The 18,755-nt window shown below is 39.0% G+C and overlaps 2 protein-coding genes across 2 annotated transcripts in view; one reads left to right on the top strand and one right to left on the bottom strand.

Moving 5' to 3' along the window:
• The window catches only part of LOC106566884 (nephrocystin-4), a 90,052-nt gene extending 78,739 nt beyond the window's left edge, over window positions 1-11,313 (top strand). The window contains exons 17-18 of the mRNA XM_014135427.2: window positions 819-962; window positions 11,006-11,313. Of these exons, the coding sequence (XP_013990902.2) occupies window positions 819-962; window positions 11,006-11,146 (285 nt within the window). The 3' untranslated portion in view covers window positions 11,147-11,313. The remainder of the gene's footprint in view (window positions 1-818; window positions 963-11,005) is intronic.
• Window positions 11,314-13,843: 2,530 nt separating this feature from the next.
• Window positions 13,844-15,236, bottom strand: kra55 (Keratin-associated protein 5-5). The gene is given in 2 exon segments (NM_001141042.1): window positions 13,844-14,181; window positions 14,184-15,236. Coding segments are annotated over 2 exon segments (471 nt in total). The 5' UTR covers window positions 14,435-15,236; the 3' UTR covers window positions 13,844-13,961.
• Window positions 15,237-18,755: the final 3,519 nt, after the last annotated feature.

Genomic DNA, 18,755 nt, shown 5'->3' with positions numbered 1-18,755 from the left:
GACAAGAAACACACCCAAAATAACATTATTTGGTTTCTCTCCACTGTTATGATCCTCTGCTAAATTATGAATGAAGAGACTGTTTTTGTGAGATCTTTGTGGAGCTCACAATAACAGTATCATATGTTTTTGGTGCGTCTGTGAGATTGTACGAATTTATATGCACATAATGTTATGTGACTTTAATCCTCAATGGTTCTGACAGTGTTTTATCTCTTTGTGTTGTCAATCTGGGCACCTTCTTCTAAACATTGATATAATCACCTAAGTGATTTTAGATTCACAATCTGATAGTGTGCCCCGTTTCCTTTCTCTCTCAGGGGCAAAAGATAAACAGATAAGGTTTCGTATTCATTAGTGAACTCGTAGAAAAAATTTTAGCAACGGAAAAGGAAAACAAGCGTTTCTTATTGGTTATGTTCAGGTAGTAGTCCATCCCTGTTTCAGTCCATTTTGTTCAGTTTGATGCCTAATGAATAAGACTCTGTTTCATCCATACCAGCTATTTGCTTCGAATGTCATGTGTCTTTCTGTTGCACCATTTGGATTTGTCTCGTTTCATTTTTTTTCTTCTTTACAGACAGATCCAAAGTCAGTTTTTTTTTCTTCTCCCCCTTAATGGTTGAGGTTAGGATCTGATCAAAACTAAACTGATCCTAGACCTGTTTCTACTAGGAGTGTTGTGTGTTTCTATCATTTAGTTTCTCCCACAGACGTGATCTAAGGTCTGTTTTTTATTTCCCCCTAATGGTTAAGGATACAATTCTGAGGAGGCTTAACTGATCCTAGACATGTGTTGTATATCTCTCTTCTGGCAGGCTTTTGAAATGTGTGCACCTGTGGGAGGGGGTCGGGGGAGCACCCGGAAGATCACTTACACCAACCCCTACCCCACCAGCCGTGTCCTCCTGCTACGGTCAGACCACCCTGACCTGCTCCAGTTTAAAGAGGACCGTTTTGAGGTGAGCACCACTACAAAGCACAACACTGCCCTCTTGTCATGTCTCTGTTCAAACTGACATTTAATGAGGAAGGGAGGTAGGGAGCGCAACAGGGAGAGAGAGGAAAAGAGAGCGAGAGAGAGAGGGAGAGGGGGGGACCATCCTTTTCTATTTTCAAACATGCCTGGAGGTAATTGGGTGTCGTATTGTACCTGGACCGTATTCATCACTGACACTGGAAAGTTATTGGCTCTGGGACAGACCAGTGACACTAACAAGTCGTTAGTTTATGTGTTTACGGACATATTTCATCTCTCCATATCCCAATCTGTTGTCCCCACTTTCTTCAAGATGTCCACTATTGTTCCTGTACCCAAGAAAGCGAAGGTAACTGAACTAAATGATTATCGCCTCTTAGCACTCACTTCTGTCATTATGAAGTGCTACAATCGCCCCAACAGATCCACGGACGACGCAATCCCCATTGTTCTGCACACTGCCCTATCCCACCTGGAAAAGAGAAATATGTACAGTATGTAAGAATGCTGTTCATCAACTACAGCTCACCCTCCAAGCTCATTACTAAGCTCAGGGCCCTGTGTCTGAACCCCTCCCTGTGCAACTGGGTCCTGGACTTCCTGACGGGCCGACCCCAAGTGGTGAAGGTGGGCAACAACACCTCCGCCACTCTGATCCTCAACACGGGGGGCACTGAAGGGTGCGTACTGAAGGGTGCGTACCCCTCCTGTACTCCCTGTTCACCAATGACTGCGTGGCCACGCACATCTCCAACTCAATTATCAAGTTTGCTGACGACACAACAGTGCTAGGCCTGATTACCAACAGTCTTCTTCACACAAACAGTGTAGTGAAGAAGGTGCAACAGCACTTCTTCAACCTCAGGATGCTGAAGACATTTGTCTTGGCCCCTAAGACCCTCATGAACTTGGACAGATGGACCATTAAGGCGCCTCCTGTCGGGCTGTATCACCGCCTGGTACACAATTGCACCGTCCGGAACCGCATCACTGGGGAACACTGCCTGCCCTCCAGGACATGTACAGCAACCGGTGTCACAGGAAGGCCAAGAAGTTCATCAAGGACCTCAGCCATAAGAGCCACGGCCTGTTCGACCCACTACCATCAAGAAGGCAGTACAGGTGCATCAAAGCCGGGATCGAGAGAGTGACAAACAGCTCTTTCCTCCATGTTATCAGACTGTTAAACAGTCACCATTCTAGCCAGCTACCACCCAGTACTCTACCCTGCACCTTAGAGACTGCTGCCCTATGTACAGAGTCACTTTAATAATATTTACATACAAAACAGACCATTATATTTATATGCACTGAGTCTACAAAACATTAGGAACACCTTCCTAATATTGAGTTGGACCCCTTTTATCAGAATAGCTTCAATTCGTTGGGGCATGGACTCTACAAAGTGTTGAAAGCGTTGCCCTGCGAGGCTGTCCCAGTTGTCAAGTTGGCTGATTGTCCTTGGGGTGGTGGAACATTCTTGATACACACGAGAAACTGTTGAGCATAAAAAATCCAGCAACGTTGCAGTTCTTGACACACTCACACCGATGTGCCTGGCACCTACAGTACTACCATTTCCCAATCAAAGGCACTTAAATCGTTTGTCTTGCCTATTCACCCTCTGAATGGCATACTTACACAATCCATGTCTAAATTGTCTCATTATTTTACCTGTTTTCTCCCCTACACTGATTGGAGTGGATTTAACAAGTGACATCAATAAGGGATCCTAGCTTTCACTTGGTCAGTCTATGTCATGGAAAGAGCAGGTGTTCTTAATGTTTTGTTTACTCAGTGTAAATGATATGTATAAAAATATAAACGCAACATGTAACAATTTCAATGATTTTACTTAGTTACAGTTCATATAAGGAAATCGGTCAATTGAAATAAATTAATTAGGCCCTAATCTATGGATTTCACATGACTGGGCAGGGTCGCAGCCGTGGGTGGGCCCGGGAGGACAAAGGTCCACCCACTTGGGAGCCAGGCCTACCCACTGGGTAGCCAAGCTCAGCCAATCAGAATGAGTTTTTCCCCACAAAGGGCTTTATTACAGACAGAAATACTCCTCAGTTTCAGCAGCTGTCCGGGTGGCTGGTCTGTCGATCCCGCAGGTGAAGAAGAAAGATGTAGAGGTCCTGGGCTGATGTGGTTACACCTGGTCTGCAGTTGTGAGCCCGGTTGCCAAATTCTCTAAAATGGCATTGGGGCAGCTAATGGAAGAGAAATGAACATTCAATACTCTGGCAACAGCGCTGGTGGACATTCCTGCAGTCAGCATGCCAATTGCACGCTCCCTCAAAGCTTGAGACATCTGTGGCATTGTGTTGTATGACAACTGCACATTTTAGTGGCCTTTTATTGTCCCCAGCACAAGGTGCACCTGTGTAATGATCGTGCTGTTCAGTCAGCTTTTTGATATTCGACACCTGTCAGGTGGATGGATTATCTTGGCAAATGAGAAATGTTCACTAACTGGGATGTAAAGAAATTCATGTACAAAATTGTAGAGAAATACATTTTTTGTGCGTATGAAACATTTCTGGGATGTTTTATTTCTTCTCATCAAACATGGGACCAACATTTTACATGTTGCATTTATATTTTAGTTCAGTATATATATATTTATATTCTGGTCTCTGACGTTACTCTTCCTGATATTTATTCATTTCTTTATTTTTCTGGATTATGTGTATTTTTATTTTGTTGCTAGGTATTACTGTACTGTTGGAGCGAGAAACACAAGCATTTCGCTGCACCTGCGATAACATTTACGTAATATGAATAATAGAACACGTCCATTATAGCTGTTGATTTTTTCCATGATCTGTCATTAGCCCCAGTGTCTCATAGGAGATTCATTGACTTCATAAACAGGTCATAAACATCTCGACATAAACAAGTCGTCTCAACATCATTGGCTTTCGTTCGCTGTCATTTGCAAGACGGTCTCATAGAGCAAGCAGCGGTGCAAATGGAAATAGAATCGCTGGGTTTTAAATGAACAGGCTGCCAATGGAAAATGAACTCCTTAAAAAATCTGTTTATGTTTCTACCACTTGCGTGCAGATGATGCTTAACCAAATAGAGAGAGACAGAGGGAGAGAGAGGGGCAAGAAAAATAACCAACTGTGTTTTCCATTTAGTCAACATAGCTTCAGGCTCAATACTCTCTAAACAATTTATGGGGTTTATATCTTAACTTTGAATAGAGTAATTTTCCCTACGCCAAAAAATAACTACCCTGCCATAATAAAAACAATTGGGAAGCAAAAAAAGCAGAGCAAGGATCGATATTATAGTTTTCCAGAAATGACCAGATAAATCTCACACATTGAACCATATATTTTAGCTGGCCATTACGTGGAATGCAGCCATTAGAAACAAGTTTTTTATTAAAATGTCCAAATAAGACTTTATGAACAGCATGGCGAGCTGCAAACAAACGATAACCATATGAATTCCGCTAATAATCAAAGCATAACACAACACACTGGCTGTAGTTAATTTGGAGGAAGAAAACAACAATACAAAGAGCATGTAGTTTCACGAGCTTACAATTTATGGTGGGAACACCAGGTGTTGTAGAAAACAATTTCCCTTTTTTACAAAATGACTCTAATTCTGGTTGACTTTCCTCTAATGAGCCAATTATAGTGGCAAACCGTTTTGTTGATTTGAGCTTTTACACAAATCTATTGTTGTCGTATCGCCACACATCCCTAATAGACGTTATGTGTTGTAATCACAGTCAAGTGGCGTAAATATAGCCAGAGGATTATAAACAATGTACTATGGTACTCTGGTGAAATACACCTAAAAAGCAATGTTCGAAAAACGCATCACACATGCTTCTTTTAAACGTCATTAAAGAATATTAGGGTTGCAGTGCATTCAGAAAGTATTCATACCCCTTGACTCATTGGACATTTTGTTGTGTTACAGCCTGAATTCAAAAGGGATTAAAAAATAATAACTTCACCCATCTACACACCATAACCCATAATAACAAAGTGAAAACATGCTTTTTGAAATTTTTGCAAATGTGTTGAAATACAGAAACTTCCTAGTCCTTGTCGATGACAAGCATACCCATAACATGATGCAGCCACCACCATGCTTGAAAATATAAAGAGTTGTACTCTGTGATGTGTTGAGTTGGATTTTCCCCAAACATAATGCTTTGTATTCAGGACAAAAAGTTAATTTTATTTCCCACTTTTGTTGCAGTTTTACTTTAGTGCCTTATTGCAAACAGGATGCATGTTTTGGAATATTTTTATCCTGTACAGGCTTCTTTCTTTTCACTCTGTCATTTAGGTTAGTATTGTGGAGTAACTACAATGTTGTTGATCCATCCTCAGTGTTCTCCTATCACAGCCATTAAACTATTACCGTTTTAAAGTCACTATTGACCTCATGGTGAAATCCCTGATCGGTTTACTTCCTCTCCGGAAACTGAGTTAGGAAAGACGCCTGTATCTTTGTAGTGACTGGGTGTTTTCATACACCATCCAACGTGTAATTAATAACTTCACCATGCTCGAAGTAGCTTCAATGTCTGCCTTTTTTTTAGGTGCCCTTCTATGCGAGGCATTGGAAAACCTCCCTGGTTTCTGTGGTTGAGACTGAGACTATGTGTAAAATTCACTGCTCGACTGAGGGGCCTACAGATAATTGTATGTGTGGGGTACAGAAATTAGGTAGTCATTGAAAAACAATGTTAAACACTATTATTGCATACAGAGTCCATGCAACTTATTATGTGACTTGTTTAGCACATTTTTAATCCTGAACTTATTTAGGCTTGCCATAACAAAGGGGTTGAATACTTGACAAGACATTTCAGCTTTACAATTCTACTTTGACATTATTGGGTATTGTGTGTAGGCCAGTAACACAAAGTCTCAATTTAATCAATTTTAGATTCAGGCTGTAAGACAACAACATTTGGAAATAGTTAAGGGGTGTGAATACTTTCTGAAGGCACAGTATAGAGATATGTCCAGGGTCGGGTTCAGTAATTTAATATGTCTTGTTTGTCTTTTTAATGTATTTGTCTTCAAGTTTATATATGTTTACAACAAGAAGGGAAGATATCAGAATAGGGCCATTAGGGAATAATAACATATTGTACGGAATACATTTGTACTGTAGTGAAGCCATCTCTAGAGTAATGCAAGGTCTCTTTCATGATCATGTGAAACGTCAATTGCTATGGAAATGCTGGGATGTGTTTTTCAATGATGTTAAAGATACGATATGGATTACAATTATCATGAATATTAAGGTTATACGCACTACATGTTACACACATTGACACTCAACCATGCAAATTGGCAGAGTTATTATTTATTTGGACATCACACATAATAGTCTTACTCTTATACAGACATCGTACACGCTCTCAATAAATCACATCCAATATCATACACATCAACCTACTCAGATTTACTACACACATAATATCTTGTCTCAATTTTCCAACATCTGTGGCATTGGCTCACAGGCAAACAGGCAAAGGAATAAAACAAATATTGCAAGAACCTATTTCTTGAATTCTAAATATCAGACATTTGAAAGCTCTAGTTTTGACCATCATAATACCTCTGATGGCAGTAACTTTAGAAGCACTAATTATGGTCAGTTTAGACTGAGAATAGTATCTAGTTATGGTAAGGGGTGAAATAAGTATAGCCAGTTATAATTGTAACGGTTTAGCAGATTATAAAAAAAGATCAGTCTTTACGTGGCTAAAAGAAAAGGAATATAACATGTACTGTTTACAGGAAACTCACTCTACATTATTAGATGGAGTTGCGTGGGAAAGGGAATGGGATGGTGGAATAATTTTCTGTCACGGACTAAGTAACTCAAAAGGTGTGATGATATTAACAACAATTTCGATCTGAATGTGCAAATAGTCAGGAATGATTCGCAAGGAAGGTGGATCCTTTTGAATATGAAAGTGGACGAAATAAGAGATTTGGCGCATTAATCTATATGGTCCAAATCGGGATGATCCATACTTCTTCGAAAACATTTATACCAATTTATTGAACATACAGGCAACAAATTATCAAATCATTGTGGTAGGAGACTATAACACAGTAGCGCATTAATCTGTATGGTCCGAATCAGGATGATCCATACTTCTTTGAAAACATTTATATCAATTTATTGAAAATACAGGCAACAAATTATAAAATCATTGTGGTAGGAGACTATAACACAGTGTTAAGTACCTCAATGGACCGTGAAGGTAATCACTCTACAAACTATGATCACCGTGCCCTTAAGGAAATCACAAATATTATGGACACATTAGAAATGTGGATATTTGGAGACTAAAAAAACCCAACCTAGTGAGATATACGTGGAGGAGACTTAATCAAGCTAGTCGTCTTGACCACTTTCTTGTCTCTTTCTCTCTTGCATCAAATGTTAAAACAGTTTTAATAGGAGTCAGAATGCGATCGGATCATCATCTAATTTGCATTCACATAACTATTATAGATTTTCCACGTGGACGGAGATATTGGAAATTTAATCAAAATGTACTGGAGGACAACTTATTTTTAACTAAGACAAAATCATTTATAACTAAATTTTTCTAGTATAATATAGGTGCAGCAAATCCCTTTATTGTTTGGGATACCATTCAATTCAATATTCATCAATAATAAAAAAGCAGTTTCTGGGTAAAGAGACGAGACTAACAAGGGAAATCCATGAACTAATAGTACAGGTAGATAGCAATAAAAATGATACTACAGAGACGCAAAATAAGTTAGAGGAAAAACAAAAAGAACTTGAGGATTTTATTCAAGAACGATCTAATGTAAGCTATTACAAAAATAAAGCAAACTGGATGGAATATGGAGAAAAATGCACAAAATTCTTCCTAAATCTCCAATACAGGAACGCTAACAAAAAGAATTTGCAGAAACTCGTTACTGAAGACGGAGTCATCTATGATTCTCTGAATGATATTTTAAAAGAGGCAGCTAACTATTTTAGGCAGATGTTCTCTTTTCCGTATCATCCTCTCCCACTGAATGAAGATTAAGCTAAGGAATTCTTTCCAAATAATAAAAAAAAAATAGAAAATTAACAAATGTACAGAAAGATCAGTGCGAAGGCCAAATTACAGAGGAAGAACTTTTTGAGGCTATTAAATCCTTTGGAAAAACCCCAGGGGTTGATGGCATACCGGTAGAGGCATAACAAGCCTTTTTTGATATACTAAAAGCACCATTGTTAGATTGTTTTAACTACTCCTATAGAAATTGTAGTCTGTCAGGTACTCAGCAGGAAGGTCTGATATCTCTATAATTAAAACAAGACCCAGATGGCAAATATAAAGACCCAGTCTATCTAAAAAACTGGAGGCCCCTTACACTTCAATGTTGTGATGCAAAAATACTAGCGAAGTGCATAGCACTCAGAATTAAAATGGTTTTACCAGGTATTGTTCATCCTGATCAGACAGGTTTTTTACATGGACGATACATTGGAGATAATATACGACAACTACTAGAAATAATAGAAGATCATGAAACATCTAAGAAGCCAGGCCTGGTATTTAAAGCAGATTTTGAAAAGGCATTTGATAAAGTAAGACTGGATTTTATTTATAAATGCCTGGATTTTTTCAATTTCTGTGATTCTCTAATAAAATGGGTAAAAATAATGTATAGCAACCCCAGGTGTAATATAGTAAATAACGGCTACTTCTCAGAGTTTTGAATTGTCAAGAGGAGTTAAACAAGGGTGTCTGCTGTCACCATATCTAGTCGTTATGGCCATTGAAATGCTAGCTATTAACATCAGATCCAATAACAACATTAGAGGATTAGAAATCCAAGGTTTAAAAATAAAGGTGTCCATGTATGCCGATGACTCAAGTTTTATATTAGGTCTGCAAGCTAAATCCCTGCAATGTCTCATTGAGGATCTAGATAACTTTTCTGGACTAAAACCTAATTATGATTTGTACAATATTACATATTGGATCTTTAAAAAATAAAACTTTTACATTACCCTGCAGTTTACCTATAAAATGGGCTGATGGTGAAGTAGACATACTTGGTATTCATATCACAAAATATATAAATAAGCTCTCCACAATGAATTTCAATAGAAAACTTGTAAAAAGAGACAAGATCCTGCAACCATGGAGAGGTAAATACCTGTCTATTTATGGAAAAATTGCCCTGATTTACTCCTTAGTCATATCTCCGTTTACTAACTTACTTATGGCGCTGCCTACTCCTGATGATTCGTTTTTCAAATCATATGAATAAAAAATATTTCACTTCATCTGGGACGCTAAACCAGACAAAATAAAGCGTGCCTATCTAGATAATGAATATGAATTGGGTGGTTTGAGATTATTAAATATAAAAGCACTAAACCTCTCTCTAAAGGCTTCACTTATTCAAAAGTCTTACCCTAATTGCTTCTCAAGTAGATTACTAAGAAATGCTCATCCATTGTTAAAAAAATTGCCTTTTTGCCTTTGTGCAGATTGCCATGTCTCATTTTTGATTAATTGACAATGATACTTTTTTCAAAGTATCTCTCTTTTTCAAACAAGCATTGCATAGCTGGCTACAATTTCAATTTCATCACCCTGAAAAGAGAACAAATATTACAACAAATATTATGGCTGAACTGAAATGTGCTGGTTGATAAAATACCTGTATTAATGGAAATGATGTTTGAAAAGGGTATTTTGTTCTTAAATGATATTGTAAATTGGTATGGTAGAGTTATGTCCTTCATGGAGTTATCAGATTTGTACGGGAAGTTCTGCTCAATCCAAGAGTACAACCAATTGATTACAGCATTACACCGAAAATGGAGGAGGGAAGTAGCAGCAGGAGGAGGTCGGGAACTGGTCTGTCTGCCCAATATAAAGGATCAAAACTGGCGGAGGAATAAAATAGCATAAATACGAAAGTATACCAGTTTCATTTGAGGACCAGGATGTTGACAACTGTGCCATACAGATTGCAAAATAGTTGGGAAGAGATTTTTGATGTACCGATTCCATGGTACAGGGTGTATGAGTTGATATATAAAGCAACGCAAGATTCAAGATTTCGTGCTTTTCAGCTAAAATTATTATTTAGAATTCTTGCTACCAACAAAATGTTGAATATTTAGGGCATAAAATCATCGAAGCTCTGCAGATTTTGTTGTGAGGATACAGAATCAATAGACCATTTGTTTTGGTATTTCCCTCAGGTAGGCTGTTTCTGGTTGAAAATGCATAGCATTGATCTAAAATTGATCCTAGAAATAGTACTGTTAGGAGATCTGGAGAGACTGGGTTTGTCAATTACTAATATACTAATACACTTACTAAAAGTATATCTTCAACTCGCAATCTGTGGATTTTATTCGATTAGATAGATTGAAATTGTATGTTAAACATCACAGCACAGTTGAAAGGTATGTGTTGCGTATAAATCCGAAGAAGGTGGCCAGCAGAGATAGGTGGGATGGGCTGAGGGTTGGGATGTGGAATTTGAGACAAGTGGGAGTGGAGTTGCTGTGCGGGAGATAGAATGATGATAAAAGTAAAAAATAAAGCCAAAATAAAACATAATAAAAAGTATGTTTAAATGACACTGAGGGGCAGTTTTTACAACTAATGCCGGTTTGCCTGAGGCTAATGCCGTGCAGGTGTTTGTACACCTGCATATACACACACTCTCATTCAAATAAACGCATACAACAACTCACACATACATGTAAATAGTGCCAGACATGCACACAAACATATACAGTTGGCATTGCTGTTATGATTTTAGTTGTCCTTAGTTTTTTTAGTTTTGAACCTGGGTGCCATTCATTATGTCACACTCTAGCTAAACTTAACAAAACATTGTGCAACAGAAAACCAAACATTTTAGCTTCTTATTGAACAAGTTCAGGTAATCCGTCCCTGTTTCTGTCCTTTTTTTCTTCCATTTGGTACCTAATGAACACAACCCTGTTCTTTCCCTGTAGATTGGGGGAGGGGAGACCTACCGCATCGGGCTGCGTTTCGCTCCCAGCCAAAGTCCTGGTGCTCAGGAGATCCTCATCTACATAAACAACCAGGAGGAGATCACGGAGGAGACCTTCTGTGTGAAAGTGAAATACACCTGAACACACGGCAACTCAACGCAGTACTGTACACATCAACTACTACGGTACAGAACAATGCTGTTTGCTAAAAGACCGCTCAACAACGTTCTCATCAATTGCTGTATAGAGCTCAACACTTTGCAACTTATGGAAGAGAGCTCAATTCAGTACTCATCAACTTCTATCTATATATATATATATATATATATATATATATATATAATATATATATATATATATATATATATATATATATATAATATATATATATATATATATATATAAAGGTCCGGTACAAATGACTGTAGGCTAATTGAAATATTATTACATATAAACAATTGTATAATTCAAACATGCAGTCTAGATTAAGTACTCTATAACCGAAAGGCTTACTACATATGACTATATTTTGGATAGACAACCTTTTCCTTGTATATGTTAAAGTTGAAGTGATGTTTCAGAGCGACTGTGTTGATTGAGTTATCTGTAAGTAAGATATTTATGTCTAGGAATACATGTGTGAGGAAAAACTACTTTATAATGCACAGTGTGATGTGATGGGAAGCCATGCTGTTGTGTTTGCTTAGCATTCTCCCTAAATAGGTTTTGTTTCAAGAATCATACGCAAATACAGTATAGGATGCCAAAAGAAAAGCTCCTAAAGAGAGAGCCTGTTATTTCTTGAAGCAGCCAGAGGTATACACACACACACCCAATAGTTCACACATCATATTCAGGGTCAGATATGTCTTTATTTGGGTGGTGGTGTACTGTACGTAATCTTTTCTAACATCAGAAGACTCCCAGACATTTACTTTTTCTTTTTAACATTTTTGTCATTTAGCAGACGCTCATATCCAGAGCGATTTACAGTAGTGAGTGGATACATTTTCATTTGTACTGGTCCCCCGTGGGAATCGAACCCACAACCCTGGCGTTGCAAGTGCCATGCTCTACAGTTGTTACTTACGACCCCACCCCCCTTTTTTCCCGACAAGGCTTGCGTTTCTCCAGATAGCTCTTATTAGGAAGGGCAGCACCCCTTTTAAAAACCCTTTCCTCTCTTCTTCCTCTCTCTTTCTTTTGCTGTCTCTCTCCTTTTCCACATGCCTCCCTTTCCCTATCAGAGCCCAGGTCCTGCACATTCTGTCAACAACCCCCGTCTTATATAATCATACCGCCTCGTTACACAACCTTCCTCTCTCTTCCTCATTAGAATGCAGGCTGCAAAAAGCCTGTACTGCTTGTACTCAGAAGAGGAGGAGAAAGGAGAAAAAAATATACAAAATGGGAAGTTAACATTGCTTCAAATATTTACGGAGCTGGAGGGCTGTCCGTTTCTTATTCTCCTTTATAAAAAAAAAAATGTAATAGCTATTCTAAGACTTCTCACGTAGACAGTGTAATTAATATAAGATCCAGCCTCCTTCCTTAGGCTTAGGACCGTCTACCACCACTATCCTTTAGTTCATTTTCACATTTTCCACCCTCTAAGGCTTTAACTGCCACCCTATTCCCTATATAGTGTAATCTTAATACACTACTTGGTACATGATATTGGGAATGGAGTGCTAATCCGGAAAGAGACGTTTTTTTTTTAATGAAATCATGAATATCAATATCACTGTGTTTCTCCCCCATGAGGGCACTGCTATACTGAACCTCATTAGCTTCTGGTCCAGTAGTTGTCTGTTCCTCTTGTCAGAACACTGACACCTGCATTCAGCAAGGTCAGCGCATCTGTGCTTTCCATGCAATTCTCAAGTATACTGTTGAGCTGTAGCTAGCAAAGTGGTCTCTCTCTCCATCCCTCTCTCCCCCTATCCCCCCCTCTCTCCTCTGAATGACGTTTGAGCTTTGACCTCAAATTGGATGAGGAACTCTTCAATATCTAGTGCTTCTACAGAGATTGGATGCATGTTTGACTGCTTTCTGTACCTCAGATTGAGCTGCATTTTTGTGCCCATGATTTTTGTATTTTATTTTGGTTAATGTATTTATACTTTTGATAATCTACTTGATAATCCTGCGTGCGCTATGTAATACATTTTATATTGTTTCAAACTTTGCTCTGTTAATGTTGATGCTACTGGCATAACATGCATGGACTTGTATTCAGTCAGATCCTAAATATAGTCATCCAGTATCCACCACTTTAATTCACTTCCAATGCTGTAAGGATGGGACCATAGAAATAGAGGCGGGACATCTATGAAAACTGATTTATAATTCTATGTGCAATATGTTTTTGTTATGTAACTGTGTATCTCAGTTTACTGTGGAGAAATGGTCATGCTTTACTTACTGTGCTGCTGCAGTGAAAGTGTACCACAGTTGTGAGCACACACAGACACACACAAACACACACACCTTTAACCCAGTGTCCTTTAGTGATAGTCCTGGAGCTAAAGATTGGCTTGAGGGTCTCTCTACATAAGCCACTGTCTGGGCTTACAACAAAAATGCCTCAAGTAATGAATGTTATTTGTTATACCTTTCTGAAGAAGGTTTTTGTCCATTGTTGCTCTCTGTAAGCAATGTCTCACCAAACTGTCACTGTGTGCCTTTCACAAGAACAAATACACATGGCATTTTATTAGAGTTCGTATTGAACAAACCGTACAATAGAACATACTATTCAGCACAATACATTTATCTTGCTTTTCATTTCATGTACTGTTTCATGGCCATTTCCTCACTTCTTTGTCAAAAGAAATCATGTGGATATTGTCCATCACCATCAGTAGTTGTTCTGTCTTCTATGTGCTCATGATTGTGCACTTTATGGAACTGTTCCTACACCTGAGAAACCAAAAAAACTTAACTGGGTATTTAGTCAACCTTTCTCTATAACAGCTGCAAATATAGTGTTTTGCCTGAATTCCCTGTTGCCAATTTGATTGAATAGTATTGACTGATGGGTAGACATGATTGATGAGTCATGGCATGATTTGACATATAAGCCATAGGTGCAACCATAAAACGTAGAGCAATAACACCCATCGACACATACAGCCATAACAATCACAAATAGACTAATGACACCCATCGATATAGACACCCATCGATACAGCCATAACAACCACAAATAGGCCCATGACACCCATCGATACAGCCATAACAACCACAAATAGGCTCATGACACCCATCGATACAGCCATAACAACCACAAATAGACTCATGACACCCATCGATACAGCCATAACAACCACAAATAGACTCATGACACCCATCGATACAGCCATAACAACCACAAATAGACTCATGACACCCAGATATAACCACAGCCAATCTAATTGTTGTTGCCATTCAAAAATTCAGTGGGCATCTCCGTGAGCAACTCAACTTCAATCAGCTTGGATGGCGACCAATGGAAATAACCCTTTTTGTCCGTTCTGTTCACTAGTCTTTCTTGAGAGAATACTGCACATGTAAGGATACATAAGGACAGCACACTACTTACTAAAGCAGATTCAGGTTTATGGAAGGACTATTTGATTGACCCTAGCATGGGTCCTATCCAATCATGTGGTTGTTGCAATTCAAATCCTCAGTGAGCTACTATTGTCTTGGCTTCAGTGAGCTTGGATTGAGGCATGTGTTTACTCTATTCACTATCTTTTCCATCAGTGAATACTGAACATGTACTGTATGTTCCACATAAGGACAGCACTTTATTGAGTACAGCAGCTTTAGGTTCATGAAAGGACACCTGTATGGAACTGCAATGTGAAATATGAAAGCATGACTGTAATTGTGCCCAGAAGATTGATGATGTAATTCAGGTTGCACAGACAGACAGGCACAATAGGCTCAGGACATTCTTAACAGTAGTGGAGTACACACAAGCAGCCCACCAATATATTTATTTTGTCTTTAATAAAATTAACCCGAATGGGAAAGGCTACATCAACTGAATTATACACAGTACTATAAATTGTTGCAGTATGATAGTATTTTGATTAGCAAACCTTTTGCAAAGAAAGAATACTGAATATACCTCTGTATGAAATGAGATTGGTTGATCAACTTGTTTGACAGAATGAAAATGAAATGGAATGTCGTAATGTTAAAATGAAATTATTAAATCTGTTGTAGATATCAACTGCTCAAACAGTGGAAAGGGATTTAAATGACTTAAGTTTTCCCCATTATGAATTTTAAATGGGAAAATCATGTCCCATTTCCTGGATTTAATCAAGGGGGGCTTTGAAAACTGGGCACCGGAGATGTGTTTTAATATACAGCCGGTCCAAACAGTAGCGAAAGGAAATTAAATATGAAGTCCTGATTGGGGTGTAGCGGCCGACGGTACACCTGTCAGCAGAATGTTCAGGCATAATTAGGATAGCGGGCACAATAGTTCCCCATGTTCAAAGTGCGAGGTGCTTTGATGTTGCTCCAGCTTGCAACTCCCCTCCCTGCTCTGTTGTGGGGCTGTTAAGGATCCCACCTCTGACCCCCTGCCCGTTCTAACAGGTGCTACTGTAGCTACGGCGACTGGGGCCCCATCCAGTAGGAACTGGATGCTTCCCAAATTGCACCCTTTTCACTATTTAATGCACTATTTTTGAAGCTCTGGAAGTGCACTTTATAGGGTATAGAGGGTCATTTTGGATACATAGAATCACACATCAGCGTCAAAGTACAAAGTAGCTTGCTGCCTGTCACTTTTTATATATGTCTTATTTTCCCAACTATTCATTCACTCAAAGACTGCATTCAAATTCAGCCTGACAACAAAGACAGCATTGATCATAGAGAGACAAGCATGCCGACATACGTGTACCAAAGTCTGTCTTGTGATTGATGTGTCACCGTGTCGCTATGATTATATTTTGACTTGTCATCCTAACAGCCTTAACAGAGGCCCTTTAACACGGAAGTAACACACTAGATTATAGTGTTATAGAGCCCCATGGCAGAGCTGTCATAATACCCATTATTCCTAGCGGTCAAACAGGGAAATGGTTTCAATCTTTTTTCCACCACTCATTTTTCCCATGTGGTGTTTCTAAAATAAATGGTGGAAAAACGATTGGAACCATTTCCTTGTTTGACTATTAGGTTTTATGGGTATTATGGGTATTATGACTCATACTGTGGTACGCTATAGAATATAGAATACACATTTACTTAACCAATCACCTTGCTAAACATCAATTAGGCCATATACATTTTATTAAATGCTTTACAGATGCCCCTCTTCTGTTTTCTCAAAAATATTATACAATTGAAAGAATTGTTTGGCCTCCCCGAGAGGCTCAAGTCTCTTGATTACTTCGCTAGGTGTGAACAAAGCTCACTATAGTATTTTAAAAAGTATGTCCACTTTAAAATATATATAAATCTTTATTCGCTCGCTTGCCTCACAAAATAAAAATCTGCCAAACATTTAATTACATTTGTATGGCCTTAGAAGGTATAGTCATATCCTGACCTCTGTTCCTTATAAATATTCACAAATGAGAGAGCACTCCTATGGCCCATAGAGATAATGTGGCCCTCTGATCTCTCCCTTCTTCAATGTGACATCCCATCAGGCTTGGGGTCAAAGGTCAGATAATTTAGTGGTCACGGCACAGTCTGCCAGTATGTGCTAGTTCCACGGGTAATCGAAGGCTTCTAATTTACATCACTTCCCTATTTTCGGCTGTCATTGAAGAGTCATTACAGCGAGAAATGTGGTTGGGCAAAATCTCTCACCCACACAGATTTGTAGATACACACACACACACACACATTTGTAGACACATACATATTTGTAGATACACATACATTTTATTTTATTTCACCTTTATTTAACCAGGTAGGCCAGTTGAGAACAAGTACTCATTTACAACTGTGACCTGGCCAAGATAAAGCAAAGCAGTGCAATAAAAACAGCACAGAGTTACACATGGGATAAACAAACATACAGTCAATAACACAATAGAAAAGGTCTATATACAGTGTGTGCAAATGTAGTAAGATTAGGGAGGTACGTCAATAAATAGGCCAAAGTGGCAAAATAGTTACAATTTAGCATTGGAGGGATAGATGTGCAGATGATGATGTGCAAGTAGATACTGGGGTGCAAAAGAGCAAAAATAAATAACAATATGGGGATGAGGTAGTTGGGTGGGCTATTTACAGATGGGCTGTGTACAGGTGCAATGATCGGTAAGCTGCTCTGACAGCTGATGCTTAAAGTTAGTGAGGGAGATATAAGACTCCAGCTTCAGTGATTTTTGCAATTCGTTCCAGTCATTGGCAGCAGAGAACTGGAAGGAAAGGTGGCCAAAAGAGGTGTTGACTTTGGGATGACCAGTGAAATATACCTGCTGGAGCGTGTGCTACGGGTGGGTGTTGCTATGGTGACCAGTGAGCTGAGATAAGGCGGGGTTTTACCTAGCAAAGACTTATAGATGACCTGGAGCCAGTGGGTTTGGTGCCGAAAATGAAGCGAGGGCCAGTCAACATGTATGTTAACCTTGTTGACCCATGTTGACGATTGCCGATCTGCTGTGAAATGGTTACCGTTTATATGGTTACCATCATGTTATCATGTTAGCTCTTCTAGTGCGTCATTTTGTGTCTTCAGCTGTCTTGTTGATTCAACAGGTGTCCACATTCCTTTTAGCAGACCAACATTTCACCAAATCACATTTTATTTGTCACATGCGCCGAATATAACAGGTGTAGACCTTACAGTGAAACGCTTACTTACAAGCCCTTAACCAACAATGCAGTTTTAAGAAAACACCTACAAAAAGGAAGAAATTAAAGTAACAAATAATTAGAGCAGCAGTAAAATAACAATAGCGAGGCTATATACAGGGGCTACCGGTACAGAGTCAATGTGCGGGGGCACCGGTTAGTCAAGGTAATTGAGGTAATGTGTACATGTAGGTAGAGTTATTAAAGTGACTACGCATAGATAATAACAGAGAGTAGCAGCAGCATAGAAGGTGGGTGGGTGGGGCAATGCAAATATTATGGGTAGCCTCACCAATATCAGTTATATTAAGTAAGTTCATTTTCAATTCAGTTTCCAATTCAGTTCTTATGAGGAAGATGAACAAACAAAATAGTTCCGTATACTTCCTGTATTGCCAACCGCTGTAGTGTTGTCCAGTTCTCCCAGAGCTTTCTGCATCCTGACTGCCGCTTTAGAGAGATTGTTGCTGAGCTCCCGGTTAGAGGGCCAAGCATCACCAAATGCACAGGGCCAAATCCACTGCCCCTGTTGCACCTCCAGAGCTCAGAGTTAATGGAGGCCCCTCTCCCCTCTAGCCATCTTATGATCAGATGTGTGTGGACATGCACACAGTTAGGAAAACACTGCATGTTTTAAGGCTTGACTTAAAACGGGAGAGTTTATGTTCTGTTATGTTCTATTGTTGTGGACATTGGGAAAAGATGTTCAGATTCACGTCCATCCATGTTCAAAGACGATTTACAAATTGTAATCTTGATGAAGTAGATACTTGTTTCCCCCCACCCTCCCACATACACACACACAGGAACACGCTCTACACACAACTACAGAGAACCACTGCAACAACACTTATTCAACATGTCCGTACAACACCTACAGTACACTCGTTTACGCAACTCTGGAAGTCAAGACTACACACACAACCACAGC

Source organism: Salmo salar, chromosome ssa13 (assembly GCF_905237065.1).
Source record: "Salmo salar chromosome ssa13, Ssal_v3.1, whole genome shotgun sequence".
In the NCBI taxonomy this organism is placed as follows: domain Eukaryota; kingdom Metazoa; phylum Chordata; class Actinopteri; order Salmoniformes; family Salmonidae; genus Salmo; species Salmo salar.
This window is presented reverse-complemented; position numbering and strand designations above follow the sequence as displayed.